At 54.3% G+C, this 22,309-nt stretch overlaps 4 protein-coding genes across 4 annotated transcripts; 3 read left to right on the top strand and 1 right to left on the bottom strand.

Annotated features, from left to right (window-relative positions):
* Nucleotides 1-3,006: 3,006 nt before the first annotated feature.
* Nucleotides 3,007-3,635, bottom strand: CORC01_14009 (uncharacterized protein; the record flags this gene model as incomplete). The annotated part of the gene is made up of 2 exons (XM_022625622.1): nucleotides 3,007-3,321; nucleotides 3,429-3,635. The coding sequence occupies 2 exons, from the start codon at nucleotides 3,633-3,635 to the stop codon at nucleotides 3,007-3,009; spliced, it is 522 nt and encodes a 173-aa protein (XP_022467878.1).
* Nucleotides 3,636-7,111: 3,476 nt separating this feature from the next.
* CORC01_14008 (uncharacterized protein) lies at nucleotides 7,112-7,571 on the top strand (the record flags this gene model as incomplete). The annotated part of the gene is made up of 2 exons (XM_022625621.1): nucleotides 7,112-7,267; nucleotides 7,308-7,571. The coding sequence occupies 2 exons, from the start codon at nucleotides 7,112-7,114 to the stop codon at nucleotides 7,569-7,571; spliced, it is 420 nt and encodes a 139-aa protein (XP_022467877.1).
* Nucleotides 7,572-14,861: 7,290 nt separating this feature from the next.
* On the top strand, nucleotides 14,862-16,103 carry CORC01_14007 (uncharacterized protein; the record flags this gene model as incomplete). The annotated part of the gene is made up of 1 exon (XM_022625620.1): nucleotides 14,862-16,103. One exon carries the CDS (start codon nucleotides 14,862-14,864, stop codon nucleotides 16,101-16,103), a length of 1,242 nt encoding a protein of 413 aa, XP_022467876.1.
* A 3,895-nt stretch (nucleotides 16,104-19,998) lies between these two features.
* Nucleotides 19,999-20,274, top strand: CORC01_14006 (uncharacterized protein; the record flags this gene model as incomplete). Its single annotated transcript, XM_022625619.1, has 1 exon — nucleotides 19,999-20,274. A coding segment is annotated over one exon (276 nt), but the record flags the coding sequence as incomplete, so codon positions are not given.
* Nucleotides 20,275-22,309: the final 2,035 nt, after the last annotated feature.

The raw sequence follows: 22,309 nt of genomic DNA, 5'->3' as shown, positions 1-22,309 counted from the left end.
GCGGACCGTAATTGAGATCTCCTGTTTCCTTCTCTCCAGCGTCAGCCGATAGGACCTCGGGTTGGCTCAGCGGACCAGGCGGGAGCGGAGGGAGGACGGTAGTGTGCAGTAGTTTGGATTGGATTTGCTCTGTAGGCGTGCCTACCTACTATTCGACTCGTCGAAGCTGAAACACCCTACCCGCCTGTTGCACTGGGACTTGCTTCGCAGGAGCCATACCCCATTGCGTTGCGTTGGGGGCTGTGAATGGCCTAGGATCTGGCAGGCTACCTGGGGTTAATCTCTCGATTTTTGCGCACCATCGTAAGATAGAAATGGCGGTAGGTTTTCTGTGGGCAAAGAAAACAAGCGGAGAGGGGCTAGCTGGAGCAAGGGCGGAGAAGGCGGAGAAGACGGGAAGCAGCTGCGGCTCGCGAGTGCAATTTGCTTCGGTCAGGTTTGTGACCGAATCCAGTAGCGATGCAACCACCGACGACGTATCCATACACAGGTAGGCAACCTCGGACTGGAGTGATGCCATGTAATGAGCAATACACACAATTGACGGGAGTCCTGACAAACACCCATCCATCCTCTAGAAAATCGTTTGCTCGCTCGCTCGCTTGCCTGCGTGTTGCGGGCAAGCGGGTTTGGCCTGAAGAGCGAATGGCTGGGAATCATTGCGCGAGAGCCAAGGGTAAGCAAAATGGCACCAATCGCAGTGACAAACGAGCTCGGTCCAGACTCGTCAAGTCGACTAACGAGCCAGTGCTAACATTCTGTGCAGGCTCGATAGTGAAAGGTGGGGCCCCTGGTGAGCCCGGAGAATAATATATGAAAGATGTACGTACAATATATGTGAGTTACAGCCGGCCATGTGGGAATAACTTCACATAGGCTACGACCAATGCCAATGCCAATGCCAATGCTTGATGCTAGTGGTTCCGGATGGAGCTGGCTTATGTCACCCAATTGGGTCGAGGTACGGATACCTTGAGCAGTCTGGAGTCGATAAGCAAGGTGCACTAGGTGCGGATCCGCAGCGGCATTAAAAAAAAGAAGAGGCTGAAAAAGAGAAAGAGAGAGGGAAAAAAAGGGGAGGGGGGGGAGAGGGGGAACTGTGGGGAGTGGGGGAGATAAAAGAAGGGGAAAATGGGGGGGGAGCCGAGGGGAAATAAAAAAAAAAAAAGGAGAAAAAAAAAAAAAAGAGAGGAAAAAAAAGGGAAAAAGGGGAATTTCCACCTGCAAGGGAAAAAAAAAAAAAAAAAAAAAAAAAGAAAGGAAAAGAAAAAACGAAGACAGTGGACCACCCGTCGCAGGGCTGTGACTTGTTCGTTGTAGGGACCGGGAAGCAGGGCAGGTACGTATAGCTCTTTGCGGGAGGAAAATGGGCGTGAATCTAGCAAAACGTGCTCGGAAGATCTGGGGCGCCTCAGAACTCCAGAGGCTCTGACGAAGCGCGAGATGGTCGCGAATAGCGGAATGCGACCGGGGAAAAGCCTTACTCGAGTAGTGTATACCGCAGGCTCCAAAGTCACTTCTTCTCCAGAAATACTTCTCCAACAGCAAGGTACCTTGCCTCAACTAGGCAGGCTCTGTGCCTGGTTTCCCGCCATGCCCCCTCGGGGCCGTCTTGCTTGGCGACACGACAATACCGCGCACCCGGCATGAAGAGCGAGCGATGTGGAATCCACCCTGTGTGATCCCGCTGATGGGATATCTTAGGTACTTTGCAACGGCACCAAGTCCTTGGCCGATTGAGGATATGTGGGAATGCAGGATGGTAGCATGTGTGCATCTCCCACTACCCTGAATATTAATTACCTACACGGCGGAGAGGCACATATCCCCCTGAAGGCCACAGCTCATGGGGAACCTCGCAGTGCTTGGCGCACCACTGAGCCCAGCAGAGATACCCACCTGAGCCAAGCCAGCATACATTCAATGTACAGCGTGCTCTCCGGTCCGCTGTGACTAGGTAATGTACGGACACACAGGGTAAGGTGCCTCTACGAGGAGCAGTGTGTCCGAGGACTACCTAAGTAGCCCGGCGCTGCAGAGCATGTGGGGGCCCTCGATCTGACGCCATTTTTTCCTTCGAGAAGAAACGGGCCACAAGGGGGAAAAAGAGATTTCCCCACGAAAAGCCGTCCACTCCCTCCCAGCAAAAATACGTAGATGGAAAGTCGCGCCCCCCCGATAGGTAAGCTAATGGCTCCCTCCACCTCTCACCTCAGCCATCACGACCCCCTTTTTTCCCCTTGGTGAGCCTCCAGCAGCACCCGGACTTGCCCGGAGCACAATGACAACACACAGCCGTCTAGTTTCAATCACTCGCTCACTCACCCACCTCACCCACATACCAGCCGGCCAGTTCATCCTCCCTCCGTTTTACTCCTTACCTTCTCACAAAGAGTGCCACTGCAGCTACCACAGCGACTGCGGCTTACCAAACATGTGGACCCCACGATGCTCAGGTTGGGGTCGGGGCCCCGGACGAGCCACGGCGTATTATCTCCATGCCCCCCCCTGAGCCCTGGAGTGTCTCTGAGCTTGTGCTTCCAGGCGGTCCGCGTCAAGCCGACATTTGGCCGATGGTGACAATGGACTTTTATGCTCTCGGTGGACCCGGGTCTTGACCGACCTCTACTTCTTATCGGTCCTTAACCGCTGAATCTCTATCCTTGGCGGGTCGTCCGTCATATTTGGTGGGGTTTTGGACTGGATTTTTTCTCCCCTCAATCTTTCCCTCGCCTCACCCTGAATTTTGAAGCTTGAGTATCCGTTACATGACACACTCCGTCAGTCTCGGAATTGGCTCCAGGTGAGGAACTTTTCTGACTTGCCTCCGAATCTCGTCAAAGCCTAGGGTTGGGTAGCCTAGTCTGAGGCCAAAGGGAGGGCCGTGAAGGTAGGTACCACTTTCCGTACCGTATTATCGATTCATGCTCGTCCTATCTATCGGCCAAGCTCCGGTCCTTCACCCGGAAATATTTCATCGTGGCCCAGTCTCCGCAATCCCTCTTGCTACTCGGCCAAATCCTTGTTATCTCGGCCGCTAGTCGCTGCCTCATCCCCATCGCGCCCGTCTCCGTCGCTATTGCCGTCATCCTCGCTTTCGGCCGCTTGAGTCCCTAAGAGAATGTCTTCACTGCCTTGCCATTGCGGCGGCGGGCCGGGAAGCGCCGATTCGTCTTCTTGTGCCCATCCGTACTCCTCGTCATCTTCGTCGCTATCGGGCACCTCGAGGCCAGCCTCTGCCAACTTGCGTTTCGCCCGTGCAGTCGTTGATAGGAGCACCGATGGTTGGCTAGTGTCGTACTGCACGCCGACCACGCCCGTCTGTCACGATAACGAGCCATGTCAGCAAACCACATACTCCTTCGTCTTGGAAACTCCGCTTTTGCGAAATTATGCCGGAATCGTGACTGCCCAACGAAAATACTGACCGCCTCAATTCTAAACGCCGCTGCGCTCTGCATCATGTCCAGCCCAGCCTTGCCGTCTAGCTTCTGCACACCGGCGAAGCATACAGTCCATGGTCGCTCTTCCTTCCAGACCCAGTCTCTGAACAGCACGACCCGCGTTGACATGCCCTGTTCCCATACTCCAGCATTAATGGATGGGATCAAAGTCGCGCTCCGTTCCAGCTGCATCTTGGTTGCACATTGCGACAGGACCACCACTGCGCAGTCGCGCGTCGCTGCCAGTTTCTGTAGCGCATTGGTGATGTACTGTACAGCCTGCAGCCGCTTCGCTGAAAAACCTGGACCTGCATGCTATGAGTAGATAAACCTCGAACTGGTCCGTGACCACCAACCTGTGCCGCGCGACGAATCTTTTCTACCGTCAGGCGCTTTGGGGAAGGCGTGATTTACCAAAGCTGATAAGGAGTCTATCACGACCACAGCCGCCTTTACTGGCACTGTCGCCGCTGCAGGACGGCATAAGAGTGAAATGAGATGAGGCAGGCTGGGACAGCTATAATGTGCAAAGTGATCCGTGGCTGCTTTTGCCGCTTCATTGTCCTCGGATGGCCGGGCTGCTTCCACTGCCTCGATCACCGCGTTAAGTCGATGGCCGCAAACCGAATACGCACAATCTTTGAACTGTGCGTCAGCCTCGTCGTCGTCTTCCGGCGCATGGTAGTCTTAGATGAACCGACCTACCCACACAGCACCATGACCCTCACATAGCGCATTCGCGACCAACTGAATACTTTGCTGACGGATTAGCCTTGAGGACATTCCGCCACCAAGAGGATAGGATAATGGCATCTCACCCTACAGCTGTCTTGCCTGAGCCTGGGGGTCCCCATATCTCGGTGACTTGGCCTCTCTGGAGACCTCCCCCACGTGTCGAATTCGGTGCCGGAAGAGGCCAAGACGATACGAGAGCCTCATCTAGTCGCGAAATTCCGGTAGAGACACGTCTGGTGACACCACCGTCTAGTTCTTCCAGTGCATCGGCCGCGGACACTGTAGGCAGTCGATCTGCACTCTGTCAGGAGCTGTCATGATCTGAGGGCGGAGATTTACATGCGTGTGGAGGGGAGGTCGAAGCTAGAAATATCCTCCTCGTGAAAGGAGCGGTACTTTTCCATTGTTGGGACCTCAACTCTTGCTCGAGGCGTCTCCTCGACTACTTCGGTGGTCCTGATGTGCTTCAATGGACGACGTAAAGTTGAAAAGGTTGCACAGTACGAATGTGTCCTTCTCACACCTGCCCCTCATGAGGTCATCAGCCACACACGCTCGCTGCAGGCAGACATGTGGCTGGGTATAAGGTGGGAGGAGGGAAAAGCGCACCTTCTTACTGCGCGACGAAAGGAACTGCCCAAGGCAAGATAACTTGATGGACAATACATCATCCTCTTCGTAGGTACCAATCTCAACCCATTCGAATCTATAGCAACAAAAGACCAATGTCGACTGATGCGACGAGGGGTTGCGCCACGATCCCCAAATCACAGCTGAGAGGGCGCATTGAGCCGCATCCAACTTCGACACCGGGGTGCTGGTGACTTCAAACCAGCGCGCCCCAGCAATCATTTACATTCGCAGAATCGTAGGAGTCTTGCACTCCCGTTTTCTGGGACATACACCGACTAGGAGAATGGCAGCGAACGTCTTCCATTGAGAACCCTGCCCGGCCGCATCATTCTAACCAGACAAGACGACTATTTCGAGCCGCCTCAGCTTTTCAAGCCTTCTGGTACCGACCACCTGGAACGTTCAGTACCTTTCCGGAGCCTTGGCTAAGTTTCGGACGACAAGAATCGCCAGCACTGACGGCAGTGTTTCCGGGCCAAACGGGTGGAACGTGGTCGCCAGGGTCCATTGCTCGAGCGCGCCCTTTTGCGCATCTAATTCACTCGATTCTTCACCGACTGGTTCGCAAGTCTATTTCCACAACAACTCGGAATATTCTAGGGCCTCTCCGGTTTCATTTGTTAGAACCCTGTATCCAGTGGGCTTTGAGCTCTCAGATCTTGTATTGCCGCAGACCTTTGGTGGCCTGTAACCCTAAGCGCTCGAATATCCTCAGTCGCGGTTTCACCTGCCGGGCCACACCACTTGAAGTACGATTCTGGTCTCGACACAAAAACATTGCCGGCAGGCACTGTTTCTGGTCTTGGCTATGAGGAATGTTGATGACAATGATTCGGACGGTTTGATCTTGTACGTATTGCACGATAATTACGTCGAGAATCGCCTCCGATAATAAAATCACTTCGGTTCGATGATGCTCATCAACGCGGATTAGCCTTCAGCCAGTACAGCATGATACCGAGTGGCCCCTGCGGGGTCCGACATGTCCAGACTGAGCAAATTCTTGTTCTTGAGGTGTCCCAAGGGGATTCAGATTGCCAGGACACAAGTGCTTGCAAGTCAGGCGGCGGAATGGAAAGCCAATATTCTTATCTATATCCATACTTCGTCCTGACCGTTTGAATGGGCGTTGCTTGGCTCGGAAACCGGAAAAGATATCCACAAAAACCCGGACAACCTTTGACACGAATGCACGGCAAGATCCTTGCGGAGATCAGAGATGTGTCCTACATACCCGACAGCGAGGGCCCGAGGTGCCTTACAGGGACGGATATATTCGCGGCTAGACATTGCCCAAGAGCCTGGGTCTCGACATTTCAATGCAAGAGATTTCAAGGACCTCCCTGATGAGAATACTGCCAACCGTCAAGCATGACGGTACTAAAAGAGCATGTCGTGCTCTTTGCCAGCCACGCCCACAGCCTATGGGCCACACGTGAAGCATTAGCCACACACTGCCTCCTTCTCTATCCCAATGCCTGCGCTCGGGTCGACGGATCATGTTATCGTCTCGGGGTCCAGAGGTTACGAATCCTGATTCCTTCGTCGACGTTGGCATTAAACACATTCGTTCGTCTCACACACCGGGGTACATTGCTAATGAGGACCCTTGATGGCAAGCTGGGGTGAAGAGACCTGGGGTTGATAACGTAGGGCAAGCGGAGTTTCTCTCATCCGCAGTATTCGTTCCACATCTTTTGTGGAGTGACGATATCGGGGCTCGGGCCAGCAGTCTGCGGCGCTTCAGATTGCCTGGAGTCGCCCGCTTACAGGTGCGGCTAACAGCCGTCAAACTCTCACTTCTGGATGGCAATTCTGGCCAGACCCTCTCGCCTACGCATGTGCAATGCAAGGTACGTGCTTCTCCAGGATTTACATGTGGAAGAATGTTACCGTTTCTCCAACTTGCTGAATGCAGTTCCAAGCTTTCGCGCTGACATCATGCTAAGGTTTGTTCTTTGGCGAAATGACACCGGTTTTTCCTGGGGTATCCCCCTTTATCTGCTTATCTTTCACATGTGACAGGAACGAGGGGCAAGCGTTCCAAACATTCAGGGCTTACAATGACTTGGGCGATGTTCCCACGAGGGATGACTCTCAGCGCCGTCAATTCGTCTGTTTGCGTCTCACCTGAGGCATCTAGGACATGGCAAAGATTTCGCAAGCGCCGCTCACATGCCGCCAACTATGACCAAACCAAATCTTTTCTCTGAGCGGCTGGCTTACTTGTTTGCTTGTGCTTTCGGGGAATATCGGGATCTTGACCTCCCTCAGAAAACTGGGACTCTGAGGCTTGAGCCATGCCAACACACCACGCTCAACTTTCACACCTCCGGGCGTACCCCACACTTATCTACATCCCCTGTATATCAGCCCCCCTTGCGAAGCCCCATCCCCGGCTCATTCCCACGTCTTCAGATATTGCCCTTTTCAGGAAGCTGGTTTCAAACACAGGCGTATGTCCCGGCAAGGAAACTCGGGTTAATCTTCACCCAGGGCAGAAAGCACATGATACTGGTACGACCCTTGGATTCTAGCTCCAAGAGCTACTTCCTTGGCCTCTCCAAGGACATTGCGGGGATGCTCGAAGTGAAGGGGAGTCTGGGGAAGCATGGGCACATCCAGTCTGCCTTTGAGGAGCTCGGTTCATTTCCGCTGGACCGTCGAACGCAGGAAGCAACACCTGACTCATGCTGGGCGAGTCTCGCAATCGACTCTGAGGACAACTGCGAAAGCCCACAGTTGCCCCGAGAAATTTGAGTGATAATGCGCCCGCTGGTGGCATTGCGAAGTCTCACAAGAGCCAGCCATTCCGACGCTTGTCAAGTGTATCAAACCAGTGCACTCTTTGAGTTCATAGCCCCGGACTCCAGGTCTTATCTTTCAGCCGTCATGAACCCGGTCCAAGCGAGACAGACAGGTTTATGAAGCAACAGCAGAAACGCCCAGGTGAGTGAGTCCGCCCGCGGTGGAAACAGCGAGCCGGCCAGCGGTGTTCTACCCGCGCGAACAACACGGGCCTGTCTCGAACCCCAAGACGACACAAAGCAAAATGCAACTCTGAGCCCCGAGACTATGCATTATTGCCATTGTTGCCGCTATGGAGAATGCAGCGGTTTCTTAATCCCCGCGCATACCTGTGTGGAATGCAAGTTCGTCGTTGCAGCCCCGCAAAATCCGTCGGGAATTTCGAGCATAATCCGTCAAAGCCTCCACAGTCGTGCGATGGGCGTATGATTCTCCGCATTTCACGACTGCGTTCCAATTCGGCCGAAGGACAGCACACACAATCTGTACGCATACAAGTTACAGTGGCCAATTTTTAGTCGGGGTCGAGATGAGGGAAACTTTCCCCAGAACAAAGACGGGGTTCATGTGGTGTTGCGGGCGAGCCTCGGCGACATGTCGAGCGGAAACCCACGAACAAACCATATTAATCCAACCGTGGTCTAGGCATCGACTAGGATAGCTACGAAAGCCATCTGTCCACTGCATGAGCTTTATCTGTCTGCTGGGGAAGGAAAGGAAGTAGAGAGCTGTAGGCAAATTTGAGATTCAGCTTTAACACGGCAACCTGACTGACTGCCTGCTCTGCTGATACCCCTGAGAAAGTCACGACTCGACCAAGCACTCCTAGCTCGGACGACTTCCATTGGCTAGTTTGTTATCATTGCTCGTCAAAATGAACGAAATAATACACGACATTCGGGATTCTGGACCACTTGCCAAGTTACCGAAGACGGCTTGGTTTAGCGTCCGTGAACCTGCCTGCGACTAGACGTTTTGCTATCCCTGAAAATACGAGTAGCGCAGCAATCAGACGTACCAGCCAGCCAGATCGAGGCATGGAGAAGTCCGGGGGCGGGAGAAGAAATTTGATAGATTTCTGGACTCTATTAGAGCGTTGGGGGCGTTGAAGTTGGTTGACAAATCCAACAGTGGAGGTGTCGATTCCATTACAGCTTGCTTTTACCAGACACGTTCGTTTCCATCAGGCGGATCACCTCATTCTGTCGCCCCATGCCATCGCAGAGTGTCCAGAAATCCCGAGCGTCATGCCAGCAGACTGACTCGATATACGCATATCGCAATAGCGATGCCATGTTTGGCATGCCGAAGCACGCGTTACGCCAAAGTTCGCGGCCGCGGAGCCTCTCGTCTCGTCTGACAGAGATCAGGCAATCTAGTCGTGGAGAGAAGAGTCAGGGGATGAGAGATCTCATGGCGCCGGGTACCCCAAATCTTGGAATCAGGGTCATTAGGGCCTCCCCCGGGATTTCCGAATCAAGCTTAGGGCGCCTCGCAGCCTGAGTGATCGCAAGCACCTGGATGGAAAGTTGAGCTGGAAATGGCAATTCAACGACGGACCGAAAACTTGGCCAGCTGCGCACCTGGGGTCACCATATGCAATCGCGGACCTGGGCGCTAGAGAAGCAATAGCGGAGGTGACGCCGCTTGAAGATCAGAGGTCATGCAACACCAATGAGAGACTTGGATGGAAGCATGGCTTGATGGCGATATCCTGGGATAGAAGCATCGGATGGTGCTGGTGGCAGTATGGCCCCCCACGTTCTATCCCGTTTGGATCATGGGGAAGGCTCTATTCTGGCTAAATGAGGGGCTCCTTGGCTTTGCAATTACCGCAGTGAGGAGCCTCTTCCGAGGCTGGATATCGGAGGCGTGAGGAGGACACATTCCCGACTTTCCGTTGACGATAATAACGGAATTTCGATGCTGGGAACATAACGGGTGCTAATGGCGGCCTTTGCAACATCAACATACCAGAGGAGGATGATAGTCCTTGTGAGGGGGTAACCCTGATCTCGACGAGGGTCCGAAGCTCGGCGGAGACAGACTGCCGGTGACTCGGTGAATGCGGCTTCACCAGAAAAGCCAAGCGATTGCGGAATTTCATGCGCTATTATGTTTTCGCAGACCGAGAGGCGAGCCGAGGACCAGCGGAGCCATATGCCCTCGGCCAGTGACTACCGAGGGCTGCCGAGCCGCAGAAGCGCCGACCCTGTGTAAAGCCCTGTGTTGGACCAAGGGAAGTACGACTACCAAGCCGAAGAGAGCCAAGAGAGCCCCAGCAAGTAGGTACCAGGCGGCTTATCTACTACTATGTATGTAATGGGGATCACATAGTCTAGCCCTCACGCTGACGAGCGCTGAAGAAGTCACGATGCGGAAATTTGACCCATCTGCGACAGGGCTCTTTTCTCGCGCTTGCCGCGCTATGGAGTCGCGGCAGGAGACAACCGAGACACACAAGGTAGCAAGGTCGAGAATCGCACCAACGATTGTTGATGCTGTTGTTGGCCTCATTCTTTGACTGGGTCGGCTGAGAGGCTCGAGACTCAGCTTAGGCAGCCCAGGTGACCAAGGCCACATTTGTTGTATTGCGGTGAAGCAGAGGCGAAGTTGATCAAGTTGCGTGGATCTTCTTCTATCGAAAGGTGTCTGGTGATGGGGACACCTGGTGGCTTTCGTGATCAAAAAGAGAGACATTGTGCACAGTTGCTGCTCGGGATCCGGTACCGCTCCATACACTCTTATCTCGAAGGAGGGGAGCTAGGTTAGAAGCACTTCACAGAGCAGCGGCCCCCACACCCCCGCCGAGACCCGGGCGTTGAGGGGAGGGCACGGAATTGCAATCCAAGGACGCTCGTAATGACGGGGCCAGTACATCGGGTTTCAAACGAGCCGCTCATGCTGGGGTTTGCTCGGTCCCCTAAGTGACACGACAAGAGAGTTACATAGGGCGGCAAGGCAATGGGAATGAAAGGAGGCAACTCGTATGTGTTTCGATCCAACCACTGTTTGCTGGTCGCCTTTCATATACATAGGAACCATTTGTTGGCTAGCATGTCTGGTCGCCTTGTCATTGCAAACGCAGTGAAGCGAGAAGCCCCCACACCGCGGGGTTACAGTCCCGACCTCATCTCATTGTGAGCTGAGAAATTCGGATCGCGGCGCCGTGCCAGCTCGGACAGGCTGCCCTGCGCCCTGTGATACGGCCGGCACAAAGATAGGTCTACCTATAGACGCCTGGAAATGGTCGCAGGCTCCGGGCAACGATACACAAGGACTGCGGCTTAGGCGAGGAAGGAGAGCATCGAACAAGCTTATTGGGCTCTGTCTCCATGCGCTTCGCCTTGCCCAGGGCAGACAGACACTGGCGGCCATGCCACGATGCGGCCTGGATTGGCACCGCGGCAAGGGGTACGGACGATCCCCCGGTCGGGAATGAGGCGAATGAATGCCGGTATCCTTTCTCCTCAGCTGATACTCGTGAGATGAGAGCACGATTGGGGATTCTCCGGGGAGAAGGAAACGAAATGTTGCCCTTTTTGGGCGCTGGGCGCTGGACGGACGCCTTCCCCCAGATTTCCTTCTTGCCAATAAATGCAAGCGCCCGCGGGTCAAGGTTCTGCCTTCATTCCCACGGGGTAAGAACCGGCGATGAGGGGAGGGCCGGGACAGGATTGTGCCATAGGCGAGGTGACTTGGGCGGCGCATTGCGTGACGAGGGGTCCCTTTCCACCCCTGCATTTTCTTTTTTGCTTCGTCTGCCTTCGTCGTCTCTTTTATCCGTGCTTCCCTGAATAGCTTCCCAAGGGCGTGGCGGGCCAATCAAACACCAGGATGGTGGCACAAGCTTGGGGTTTATCAGAACCAAGCCACCACTCACTTCCGCTGCCTCACCGCCCCCGCGCATCCGCCCACACACAAATCAGAAGTAAGGGTCGTTTGGGAAGACAAGCCAGGACCAGGTTGGGGGGCTAATCTCGGTGGCCTGGGGAAAGGAAAGCGGGATGACCAAGGCCCGGGAGGACATGGTAGACGTGGAGGAAAAGGCACTTCTAGGGTATTGACGAGTCTGCCGCCCATGTTGCACAAGGGTTATGTCCTGTTGTTCACGATCCTCGCGGCTCGCCCCATACTGAGCAGATATTGACCGTGGGAGGTCAGGCACGTGTCGGCAGTAGACCGAGATGTGGTTCACGATTTGGGAAAATTGATGTTGGGTCCTGGAGCCTCTGGAGGTCAAAGGGTGTGGGTTCGGCGGCGTTGCAATACGGGGAAACAAGACTGAACTACGAGGGGACAGATACGCTGGGTGGATAGGCAATATTGCGAATGAGGCCGAGGATTCACCACGGCCAAGCTAGCAAGTCAGGCAGGCCGCAGGGCACAGTTTGAGCATTCCCACCACTGCCGCCATGACAAAAAGAGAGAAGAGTTTTCCCCCCCCTCTCTGCTCTCTGAGGATAAGGATCCCTATGCCTCTGCCATGGAACGAAGGTGTAATATCCATAGTGCACCGTGACTTGGGGCTTGGGCGGGAACGGTTAAGGATGACGATGTGAAGAGCCGGAACATACCATGGGCACAAAAATCTGACCTGCATGCGCACTTACTGGCCGACACGGCGCTACGGTTCCAATCCCTTCATCTTCTCTGTGTGCTGACTTGCAAGATAATGGCGAAGGCGATGTTGGCGATGATGATGCCACGATTTGGCTTTGGGTATTACAACAGAGATGCTTGCTCCTAGCCTCCTTGGATGGTGCCAGCAAAGCCAGGCATACCACAAGCCAGAAGCTAATAAGTAGCACATCTGTACGGAATACGTACAATCCGTACAGACTGGCAGGTGAAAATTATGGATCGGAATACAACGAGGCGGAGGAAAAAGAGAGAGAGAAAGAGGAAAAAAAAAACGGAAGTAGGTACGTACCGGTCCCCAGTTCCCCGTCCTGTCGCGAAACCAAGTCGGTACCTATCTGGTGGTGCGCGTACCTTACCTCTCTCCTGAGTGCCTCAGGTCTTAAGCCTGGAGGTACCTGGGTACTTTGTCGCCCGAGGAGGGAAAAAGAGAGCATCTCGAGCAGGGCGATACGTACCGATCTCTCCGGGAGAGCAGAGCACGTCGCTCTTGGCTTTTCCCAGAGTGGGGTTGGACTTGTGGAGAGTGGGGTCCAAAACCCCAGCTGTGACACGCCCTCCCTCACCCGTAGAGAGTCAGTATCATTTGCCTCACCCCCCCCCCCCCCCCCCCCCCCCCCCCCCCCCCCTGCGGGCCGTCCGGCGGCCCGCGCTGCGCTCCGCCTTCTTCTCTGCATGCCCCGTCGGCTGTGCGTGGCGGGGCACGCCCTCCCCCCCGCGCCCCCCCTCCCCGCCGGTCCGCGCCCCCCCCCCCCCCCCTTCACATTTCCCACATGCTGGGTTCCCTGCTGGACATTGTCGTCGACTTCTTCGTCCTGCGGCAGCGGCGTGGCTTGTGGTCTACGAGACACACTCCAGCGCGCACTCTCGCCGTATCTTTCTCTCTTGGCCCTCTCCGTGGCCCTCACCCACAAGTCTCGCACCCGGTCCATTTTCTTTCACAGGCGCTGCCGCCTCCTACCACGGTAAAACATCCATTCCTACCTGGCAGTCCTGACTGGCCGGTTCCTCCCCCGTGTTTGCTCCATCACGGATATCGTCCGTCCACGACGTATCTCATCCAGTCCATGACGGCTAAGCCTTTCCCCCGTCTTTTACGCTCGTCGCGGCGGCCAGTACCTTACATACCGAGCCTCTTCCAGCCCTGTCCGATTGCTCCACGGCTGCCGCCGGCGGGTGTGAATCCGAATCGACTAGGAGATATTTCAATCTCAGCAAGCGGTAGGTACGTACTAGTAAAGAAGTACCGTACTGCCGCCGATGGGTATAGCTGGCCCCCCCCCCTCCCTGGCCCCCGGGGCAAGTGCGCTTGCACTGATGCTGGCGGGTTTGACGCTGAAATGGGATATGGGGGGAGGAAGCCATGGGGGCCCGCATTCGCACCCGCACTCAAATCGACCCGTCGTCTGTACCAAATGTCGTCCACTTTTGATGTACCTCCCTCTGGCTGGTATCCGTATTTATGTCGTAGCTGGTGGCTCCCGGTCTCCTTATGGTGTCCTTTCTGCCCTTTTGTTAGGTAACTGGGGAAGACAAATTTGTATCAGGAGCCCCAGTCCTCTCTCGGAGAGCCCTAGAGGCATAGAGACACGGTTCCAAGTACAGGCACGAGCAGAGAAGACGGGGGAGAAATGCCGAAAGGATAATGGTCCGAATACAATAGACTTCCTTAGCCAACTTTGGCTGGCAAAAGTCGAGTCTCATATATGGACAAATGCAGTGAGTCTCTACAGATTCAGTACCAGTCGACCAGGAGCCAAGCACTACTGTACTGTCCAAGGAAAGCCAACTGGGAGGTACAGGGACGACGGGACCCAACCAGACCATGCCGAGTGAGAGAGAGCGTGTGAGAAACTGCCCACACCCTTCCCTGGGTTTCCTTCCCTTGCCTTGCCCCCCCTCTGTTCTGGTCTGGGATTGGGATTACGATTGGGACCGCCCACACCCCAGGCCGCCATCCACACCGTCCACACAATCCACACCCACCTCGCCGTCTGTCTCCCACCTTGTAACCTGACTTGTACATACCTTACTCCCCACGTCTGTTTTTTTTCCCTCTCTCTTCCTTCTTTACCTGCCTCCCCTCTACCTCTGGAATACCGCAGCACCCTGCCTAAGCATTGCCATTCCCTGCACCGCTCTCTTCCTCCTGTCTCTTTTAAACCTACCGCCCCGTCCTTCCCTCCTTCCCCAACTTTGCTTTGTTCCTTCTTTTGGAAAAAAATTGTTACGCCAACCTACTGTCATCCCTCCAGGGCCAGCCAACTTACCCCGGGCCACCCCTCAGTCCCCCGAAAAAGCCGCCAAAGCTTTTTTTTTTTTCCTCCCACACCCACCCATCGCTGCTACTCGACCTCGCATAACTTATATATCCAGCCGACCTCCCACACCCACCACACCTGTGCTTCTCAGCCAGACATCCTCATTCACGTTCAGTCACCACACACAAGCACATACAGCAACTCGAAACCATACTCACGATACCTGAGTTCGGTTATTCATTCGACGACTACACTCGTCGACCACTTTTGGAAAGAACAGAATAAGAGAAAGGATTCGACCACTTCCGCAAAGCGGCCTAGCTCTGGATCATCAGGGCCAATGGGCGATCACATGCAGCAGACACAAACGTCTCCGTTCAACTTTTCAAGTTTACTTAACCCCGATAAGAACGACACAATGATGTCGGTTGATGCCATGGAAACCACAAGGCTTGGCCCTCTCAACGAGCTGAAGCCCAAGGGCCCTCTTCCCGGCCAGACCGCCGAGAACCCGAACGAGCTACCTCGCCCCTACAAGTGTCCCTTGTGCGATAAGGCCTTCCACCGCCTCGAGCACCAGACGAGACACATCCGCACTCACACCGGAGAGAAGCCTCATGCTTGCCAGTACCCTGGCTGCAGCAAGAAGTTCTCCCGCTCAGACGAGCTCACCCGCCACTCAAGAATACATAGCAACCCCAACTCAAGGAGAGGCAAGAACCAGTACAACTCTGGCCCTCAGTCACATATTCCCCAAGATGGCATGATGGCTCCTCCCCCCGCTCCCAAGACGATTCGATCTGCACCCACTTCGAGCTTGTCTTCACCCAACGTCTCGCCGCCGCACTCTTTCTCCCAGTACGTCTTGCCCGCTCACCCTGTACACGGCAGCCCCTTTAGCCGCCAGATGCAGGGCCAATCCAACATGGACATCTCCATACTGGCAAAGGCTGCCAACCAGGTCGAGCGCGAGACGCTCACCGCACCGCCTTTCCACGGCTCTTCTGCTAGGCATCACCCGTACTACTCTCACAGCCTGCACAACTCTCGCGGCCACCTCCCCTCCCTATCAGCTTACCACATGTCGAGATCGCACTCCAACGACGAGCACAACGATGACCACTACGCTGGTTCTCGCCACGCAAAGCGATCTCGCCCTAATTCACCTAACTCCACGGCACCCTCCTCTCCTACCTTCTCACACGACTCCTTGTCACCTACTCCGGACCACACTCCCATCGCCACACCCGCTCATTCCCCGAGGCTTCGGCCCATGGGCTACGAGCTGCCCTCTCTTCGCAACCTTTCGCTACAGCACGCGGCTCCTCCTGCTTTGGCTCCTCTCGAGCCTCACCTGGAGACGCCATACCTGCCCCCTCCTCCCGCGCCTACCAGCGCCGGAACTCCCACTCGCAACGGCGCCTCCCTGGCGGACATCATCAGCCGGCCTGACGCAGGCAGGAAACTGCCAGTTCCCAAGATTGGTGTTCACCAACTCCTGGACGGAAACGACGGCTTCCAGAGCGGAAGAAGTTCCACCACCGGCAGCGTCGCCGGCGGTGACCTCATGGATCGGATGTAACGGGAACTGATAACTGAAAGTGGCATGACCTGACGACCTGGGCAATAGACGGGATAGACGAACAATGGCGTTTTCGGGTATTTTCGAATTGGCAGAGTTGGCCGACCACGACTTCTTTATCTAATCACGAGACAACAATTCAACCAAAGAAGCGATGGGCTCCTCTTCCACAGCGGCGGTCACACTCAATTTTATAGACTCACTCCCACCTCGGCGGCCGAAGAACCAGAGATTGGACGCTACGACTCATCACCTCTCACCAACAACGAAAAGCAAAACCTATTTTTCCTCTGTCTTTTTCCTCTCCTCTTTCTTGTGTGTGTGAAGGATATAGGGACCTAGTGAGTGTGTGTGTATATGGGAACGTCAACGGGTCGTCACAACCCGTCCTTTCTCATCTGTGTCATGGGTTTGCTTGTATTGGCGACGGGGCGGAGACAAACCAAGATATCAACCTATAGACGGCGGGAACAAATTATGGCGGTGTATAAGAGAGTTCTACTCTTGGCGGATTCGGGACTTATCGGCGGTTTTTGTTTTTACAAGCGCAGAGACAGCGCTGACACCTAGTCTATTGGTTTTTTTATGTTGGCTTTACTATACGATGAACGTCGCCGCCTAGGCTGGCTGGACGAAAGCTTATTTCTTTACACTGTTCCTAGAAAGAGATAACTCGATAAACCTCGACAAGACTCGAGAATGAGAATCCAAACAACCACACCACCCCCAAAAATTGCCAGCGTTTACTCGCCTTTTGAATCTAGTACTTAAAACGGTCTCTATCTGCGTGTTGCTGGATAGGGTCTCAAACGTGGACTGATAAATTCCTTGTGTTTGCAATGTGTATCTGCAATGTGTGTATGCGAAGTGCATCTGGGGTGTGACCAAGAACCAACCCACCCACACAACCCGCACACTGATGATCGGACCCGTGCCCAGGCGGCCGTTTGTTTGGGGATATTTTTTTCTTCGTAGTGATGAGCGCAGAAACGGGATGTGTTGAAAAGGGGGGAGGGTGTGGTGTGGTGGTGTCCGGGGTTCGCGGGCGCTGCGCGGGCGTTTCCCTCCATCACTCCCTTCCTCCCCCCGTCCACCCCACACACTTCTTATAGAGGTATGACGCCGTACGTAATCTGCGCGACTTGCGACTTGCAGGCGGGAGTGATGAGTAACTAAGTAGATGGAACCTCTCGTCCCCAAATCCCCGTCCCCCCCCACAATCGGGTTTGCTCATATCTGTGGGGATTATCAAAAGGCGCAATGATGGATCTGGAGTAATGCAGGCAGTATCATGTACAGTACTTTGAAATATGAATAACTTTGGGCTTCCAGACTTTTCCAGGGGTGGTGGCTGCGTGCGTGCTAGAGATTATTATAGGTAGGTGGGGGGGGCAGACCACACACACTAGGCGCAGGTCTGGGGAATGGGGACACATTTGGGATAAGGGATTTTCCTCCTCCTCTCTCTATCCGTGTGTACTGCCGCCGTATAGCCCTCTCTCCCCCGCCTCGTCGCCGGGGTTTGTGGAACGTTTGATGGAATTCCTCGACTAAACTATATGACTAAGTAACAAATGAGAGTTTGAAGAAAAATGGAAAATGGAAACTGCTCGGCATCGTTCAGGGACAGATACAAAGTACTTCGTACATGTTCAGTACACACACACCCTTTCCAAAAGGCAAAGCAGGAAGGACATCAGGTATTGAATCTTGATCCGCCTATTCCGCAGGGCTTTTTGTTTGCCCTCTCTGTGTGTGTGTGTGATGGAAGGAGGAAGGACAACGGAGCAACTTTCAATTCATTACGCGAAGTTAGAAAGTGTAGGTGAGGACATTTGCGCAGTGTGAACTTTACTCTCCTTGCTCCAACGAACATGAAGCCTGGGGAGGCAGTTCATACGAACATGGAACAGATCTCCAGCTCCAGCCGGCTCCATTCGAAAGGAGAGGGGGGAAAATATGTTTTGGTTGGTGTTATTTGTATTTGTCCCATCTAGGCGCTATCTTTCATGTAGCTCTTTTTCGTTTCTTGGCGCCATGTCGTTCCATGGCTGGGGGGTTGGTGGACTTGTCAACCAGACACGGCGGTTAACTGACACGCGCACATTCGAGTGAATATACACGCCCCCATGTCTCCAGACACCACCTACCCCTTTGGATCGTCGGTCCTCGTACATACACGTACTGGCTGGCTGTCATTCAGCGGATAGATACGGATATTTGATCAAAAGTATCCGCAGTCTGTAGAAAAAGCACCTGCATCCAACGATGCATCATCCATCTGCCTGCCGGATTCACTCCAAGCGCCTTCCCCGGAATCTCAGCACCCCGGGATGTGCTGCTCATCGTTCGACATCGTCAACACCTTTGATTGTCCTTCCCCGACTCATGAACGCCAGTAGATCCCGATCGGCCGAGACCCATGAAGAAGATGGGTATCATGGAAATCCAACACTAGAGAGAGAGAGAGAGAGAACGGGATCCGCGAGACCCCGTTCTGCCCGTCAACTACGTCAAACGGGGTGGACGGAGGAGAGGAGAGGGACCAATTTGACTGTCGTGCCATATCTCGGCCAAACCCAAAGCCCCATGCCAACTTGAACGAACATTTCGATAAGCCTGATGGAATGATGCGCCGGTGTGGAGTTTCGGTACAGGTGCAAGAGTCAGTTCCCCTGGGACCCTCAGCAAATAGACAACCCATTTCATGCCACCCCTCCGGCTCTCGAGCTCTGTTCCCTACCCTACATATTTTCCCCATCCTATCCAGAATTCAGGAGAGAGAGAGAAGGAAAAAAGGGCTGGAGCGAACGGCATTACGTATTTCTCTGGGTGATGATATCACACCCTGCCCCACTGTCCCTGGCATGAAGGCGTTGCGTTGGCACCGACTCCGACACTTTGCCTGGTTTCCGTGGGGTAAGAAGAAGAAACGAAGAGAGGAAATTCGAGTAACAACTCCATATGATCTTCACAGCCAGGAGGATTTTGTTTTCTTCTTGCTTCCCCCTCCCCCACTAGCGCCCTGTGTATATCAGATCATTGCGACGACACAAGCAAACGTTCTCGGCCAAGAATAGCATGATCCGGAGCCTGCGGATGACGCTCTGTGCAACAGAGGAGGGGCCAAAAGGGGGCGCGGCCAAGAAAGTGACATTCAACATTCCGTAAAGTGCTAGTTTCAAACGGAGGCCGCTTAATGATGACTCAGAAAATAACACTGCCATTTTCCCCGTACTATGGCGGGGGGACATGGTGTGGGCTAGCTTTCTGGGGATGGTTGCTTTTTGCCGTATCCCATTTTCGGCCACCAAAGGGTGGTGGGCTCGGTAGTTGGGTAGCGAGATGCTGTTGGGCCAGGAACGTAACTCGTAACTCCTCCGACTCATCAAAAGTCAGCTTCTTCGATTTGTGCACCGAAAGAGTAGCAGACTTCAAGATATTTCTGCGCAACTCGGACTGCTGGGAGATTGCGTTGCAGTTCCTTTCCGTCCCTCTGCTCGGACGATGACAACTCCGGCCGGATTATGCCCCAAGGTTTTGGGCTGAGTCGCTGAATGCCGCCCACTTGTTGTCGGATTCACGAGTGAGTCAAGGCACATGCAAACTGCCAGTCTTTCCCTCCCTCGCGCAGCTGAGGCAGCACGCGAGCCACATCGCCAGCCAGAGTCTTTGAGCCAGGTCCGGTGGAGGTCGCATTTACGAGAAGACTCGTCACATGCGAGAGCGCCAGCCGTGACTTGTTCATCGGGTACTGGCATACCTACCTACCAGCCCTTCTTCGCAACTGCTGGCACACCGCCACATCCGACAACATAGAACAGACGTATAGGTCTGGTTTCGGGCGCGGTGCAACGATGGCGTTTGGCGGTCGCAATGTGTCCTTTTGAGCAGGTTCCAGGAGGCGTACACCGAGCGCAGGGCGGTCAATGGTGTTATCTTCGGCATCGTTAATGGAAATCTAAAGAAGAAAACGTGTGTCTGTTGTGTCTCTTCTGCGCACCTCCAAATGGCTGCTTCGATGCGCACGACTCTCGTCTACGCTTGTCTCTCAGAACAGAAAAATCAAGGCCACGCGTACGTGATTTGCCTGCCTATTCCCTCACCGCCAGGACATCTTGAAGCGATAGGCCAAATTGGACACACACTGATACACGGGATGGTGTGGTAGACGCAGTCTTCTTTCTCATAGAGGATGGGCTTCACGGTACGTACAACCTTGGACGATGGGCGTGGTGAATTTGAAAATCGATCACCAAAGCCACGGAGCAGGTTGCAGGTGGTGTGGAGACTGTGGGAATCTGGGGGATAGCGGCAAGGCGTCTTTGGCCCACTTGGAAGGCGTTCCGATTCGAAGAGCCTTGAGATGGAATTGCTGTTCGAGACAGCGCATTCGGGCGAGGCCGCCCTTCGAAGCGTTTGCGCACTGTCTCTTGCCGTGTGTGTTCAAGCGGCCAATGCTCCCGGGGAAGGGCGGAAGATTGGCGAGTGCGGGAGAGAACAGATAAGACATGAAGCGGATATCTAGGTGAGAGCTAAGACAGCCAGTTCGAAGAGATGTATTCAAGTCTTGGGAAGAAACCTGGGTTGCGCTGGCTTGTGACACCGCTGGCTTGATGATTTGCTTTTTAGTGACGGCCTGACGCTCATATGGCGCCTCCAGAAGGATGGAAAAGTCGGACAGAGCTAGCACTTCTCGGTGATATATTCGTTGGTTTGTCTCCAGGCGGTCAGGTACTTTGCTCGATGAGCTTGTTGAAACAAGATCTCAGAGTTGAGACACCCTCGCGGGCGCTTAGGCAAAAGAGTGGTGACATTCTTTCCTCTTGATCGTTCCGCCTGACGCTGACCCGAGGACTGGGGCCATGGTGTGATGGCGCTATTCTTCGCCTCCAACAGACCACATGTGCTAACTTCATGGGCGGGAGGGCCAGCTGAGACGACAAGTCAACGTATCCTTCTTTCTCTCGACTTGGTCAAGCCTCCCGGGTTGTGAGAAGAGGGTGTAGCAATGTGTCGCGGTTGCAGGGAGAAGCAAGCCATGCTGACCAACATGTGGGGGCATCTGGTTGTTAACTCCTCAGGGCGCAGAATCTCATCGACGAGGCAGGTAAGCGAAGCAGAGATGATAGGAGATTCAGCGCCTGTCCGATTGCACGTGGCGCATGACTTGGTTCTCACTCCCGGCCTACTTTCTTCAATATGTCATAACTGGTGCTGCGCTGCTCAGGCTTGTGCTCTCCGAAACTCGGGTTTTGTCGAAGGCCACATCCCGATTGCGCCCGAAGCTGCTCTTATCGTAACTCCGAAGGACATGTGGCTGGTTCCATCTTGCTTTCTTCGGCATTGTGATTAACCATCATCCTCTTGCACACCCACACTCTTCAGGCGGCGCAGGCAGCAGGCTGGTGTGTCGGCGCTGTGTGAGCCCCCCACGAGCTGCCCCACCAAATTTACCCCGGTATCTAAAGCGCGTTTTGACGTCGTTTTATGGAGTTGTGGGGGGAAGGCGTGCTCTCATGCAACCTTGTTGGGACAGCCGGAATCTTGCGCCAGAGTGGACGATAAGCAACCAGATCCATCCATGGATCTCTTCAATGACGCAGCTGCCCCATCCAAGTTGTTCCAGACAACAACACGGATTCAATACCTATCCGACGAAGACACGCCCAAATTCTGTCCTTTTGGCCTCTCACACAGGCTGAGCCGTTGTTTCGTGCCGTGGGCTCGACCATGCTTGCTGACAGTTCAGCATGCCCCGTGTCAACCAGCCTTTTCCGCTGTATGTCAGCGAGCCAGGGCCTCGGTATGTCGTTGACTGGCTGAAGGTCAAATTAGGACCCTCCCTGGATTGAGGCGAAGCTGAAGCATGTCCTGTCCTATCCGATCATTCTCCATGCCGTCAATCCGCGGGGTTGGAAACCAACCAAGTTGCTTTCCTCGCACCAAGCAAGCGCTGTCTTCGGGGCGTGAGATCCTAGGTGAAGGTTTCGCCCGTAACTCCCGCTTGATCCAATAACTTGTCGAACATGTTTCCCTGTCCGGCAATCCGTGACTGGTTAGCACAATAGCCTTTTCCTGCCGTTGACGTAGTAACTAAGCTATTAACATGCCGCGACAACACAAAACATGGCTGTATCTCGGCATCACTCTCAGGCGCCATCCCTCCGCTGTGCTCCGGGAGCTCGAAGCGGGCTCATGCTCAG

The sequence above is a fragment of the Colletotrichum orchidophilum genome (genome assembly GCF_001831195.1).
Source record: "Colletotrichum orchidophilum strain IMI 309357 chromosome Unknown Scaffold_229.1, whole genome shotgun sequence".
Classification (NCBI taxonomy): domain Eukaryota; kingdom Fungi; phylum Ascomycota; class Sordariomycetes; order Glomerellales; family Glomerellaceae; genus Colletotrichum; species Colletotrichum orchidophilum.
The sequence above is the reverse complement of the archived record's forward strand: the minus strand, read 5'-3'. Positions and strand labels throughout refer to the sequence as shown.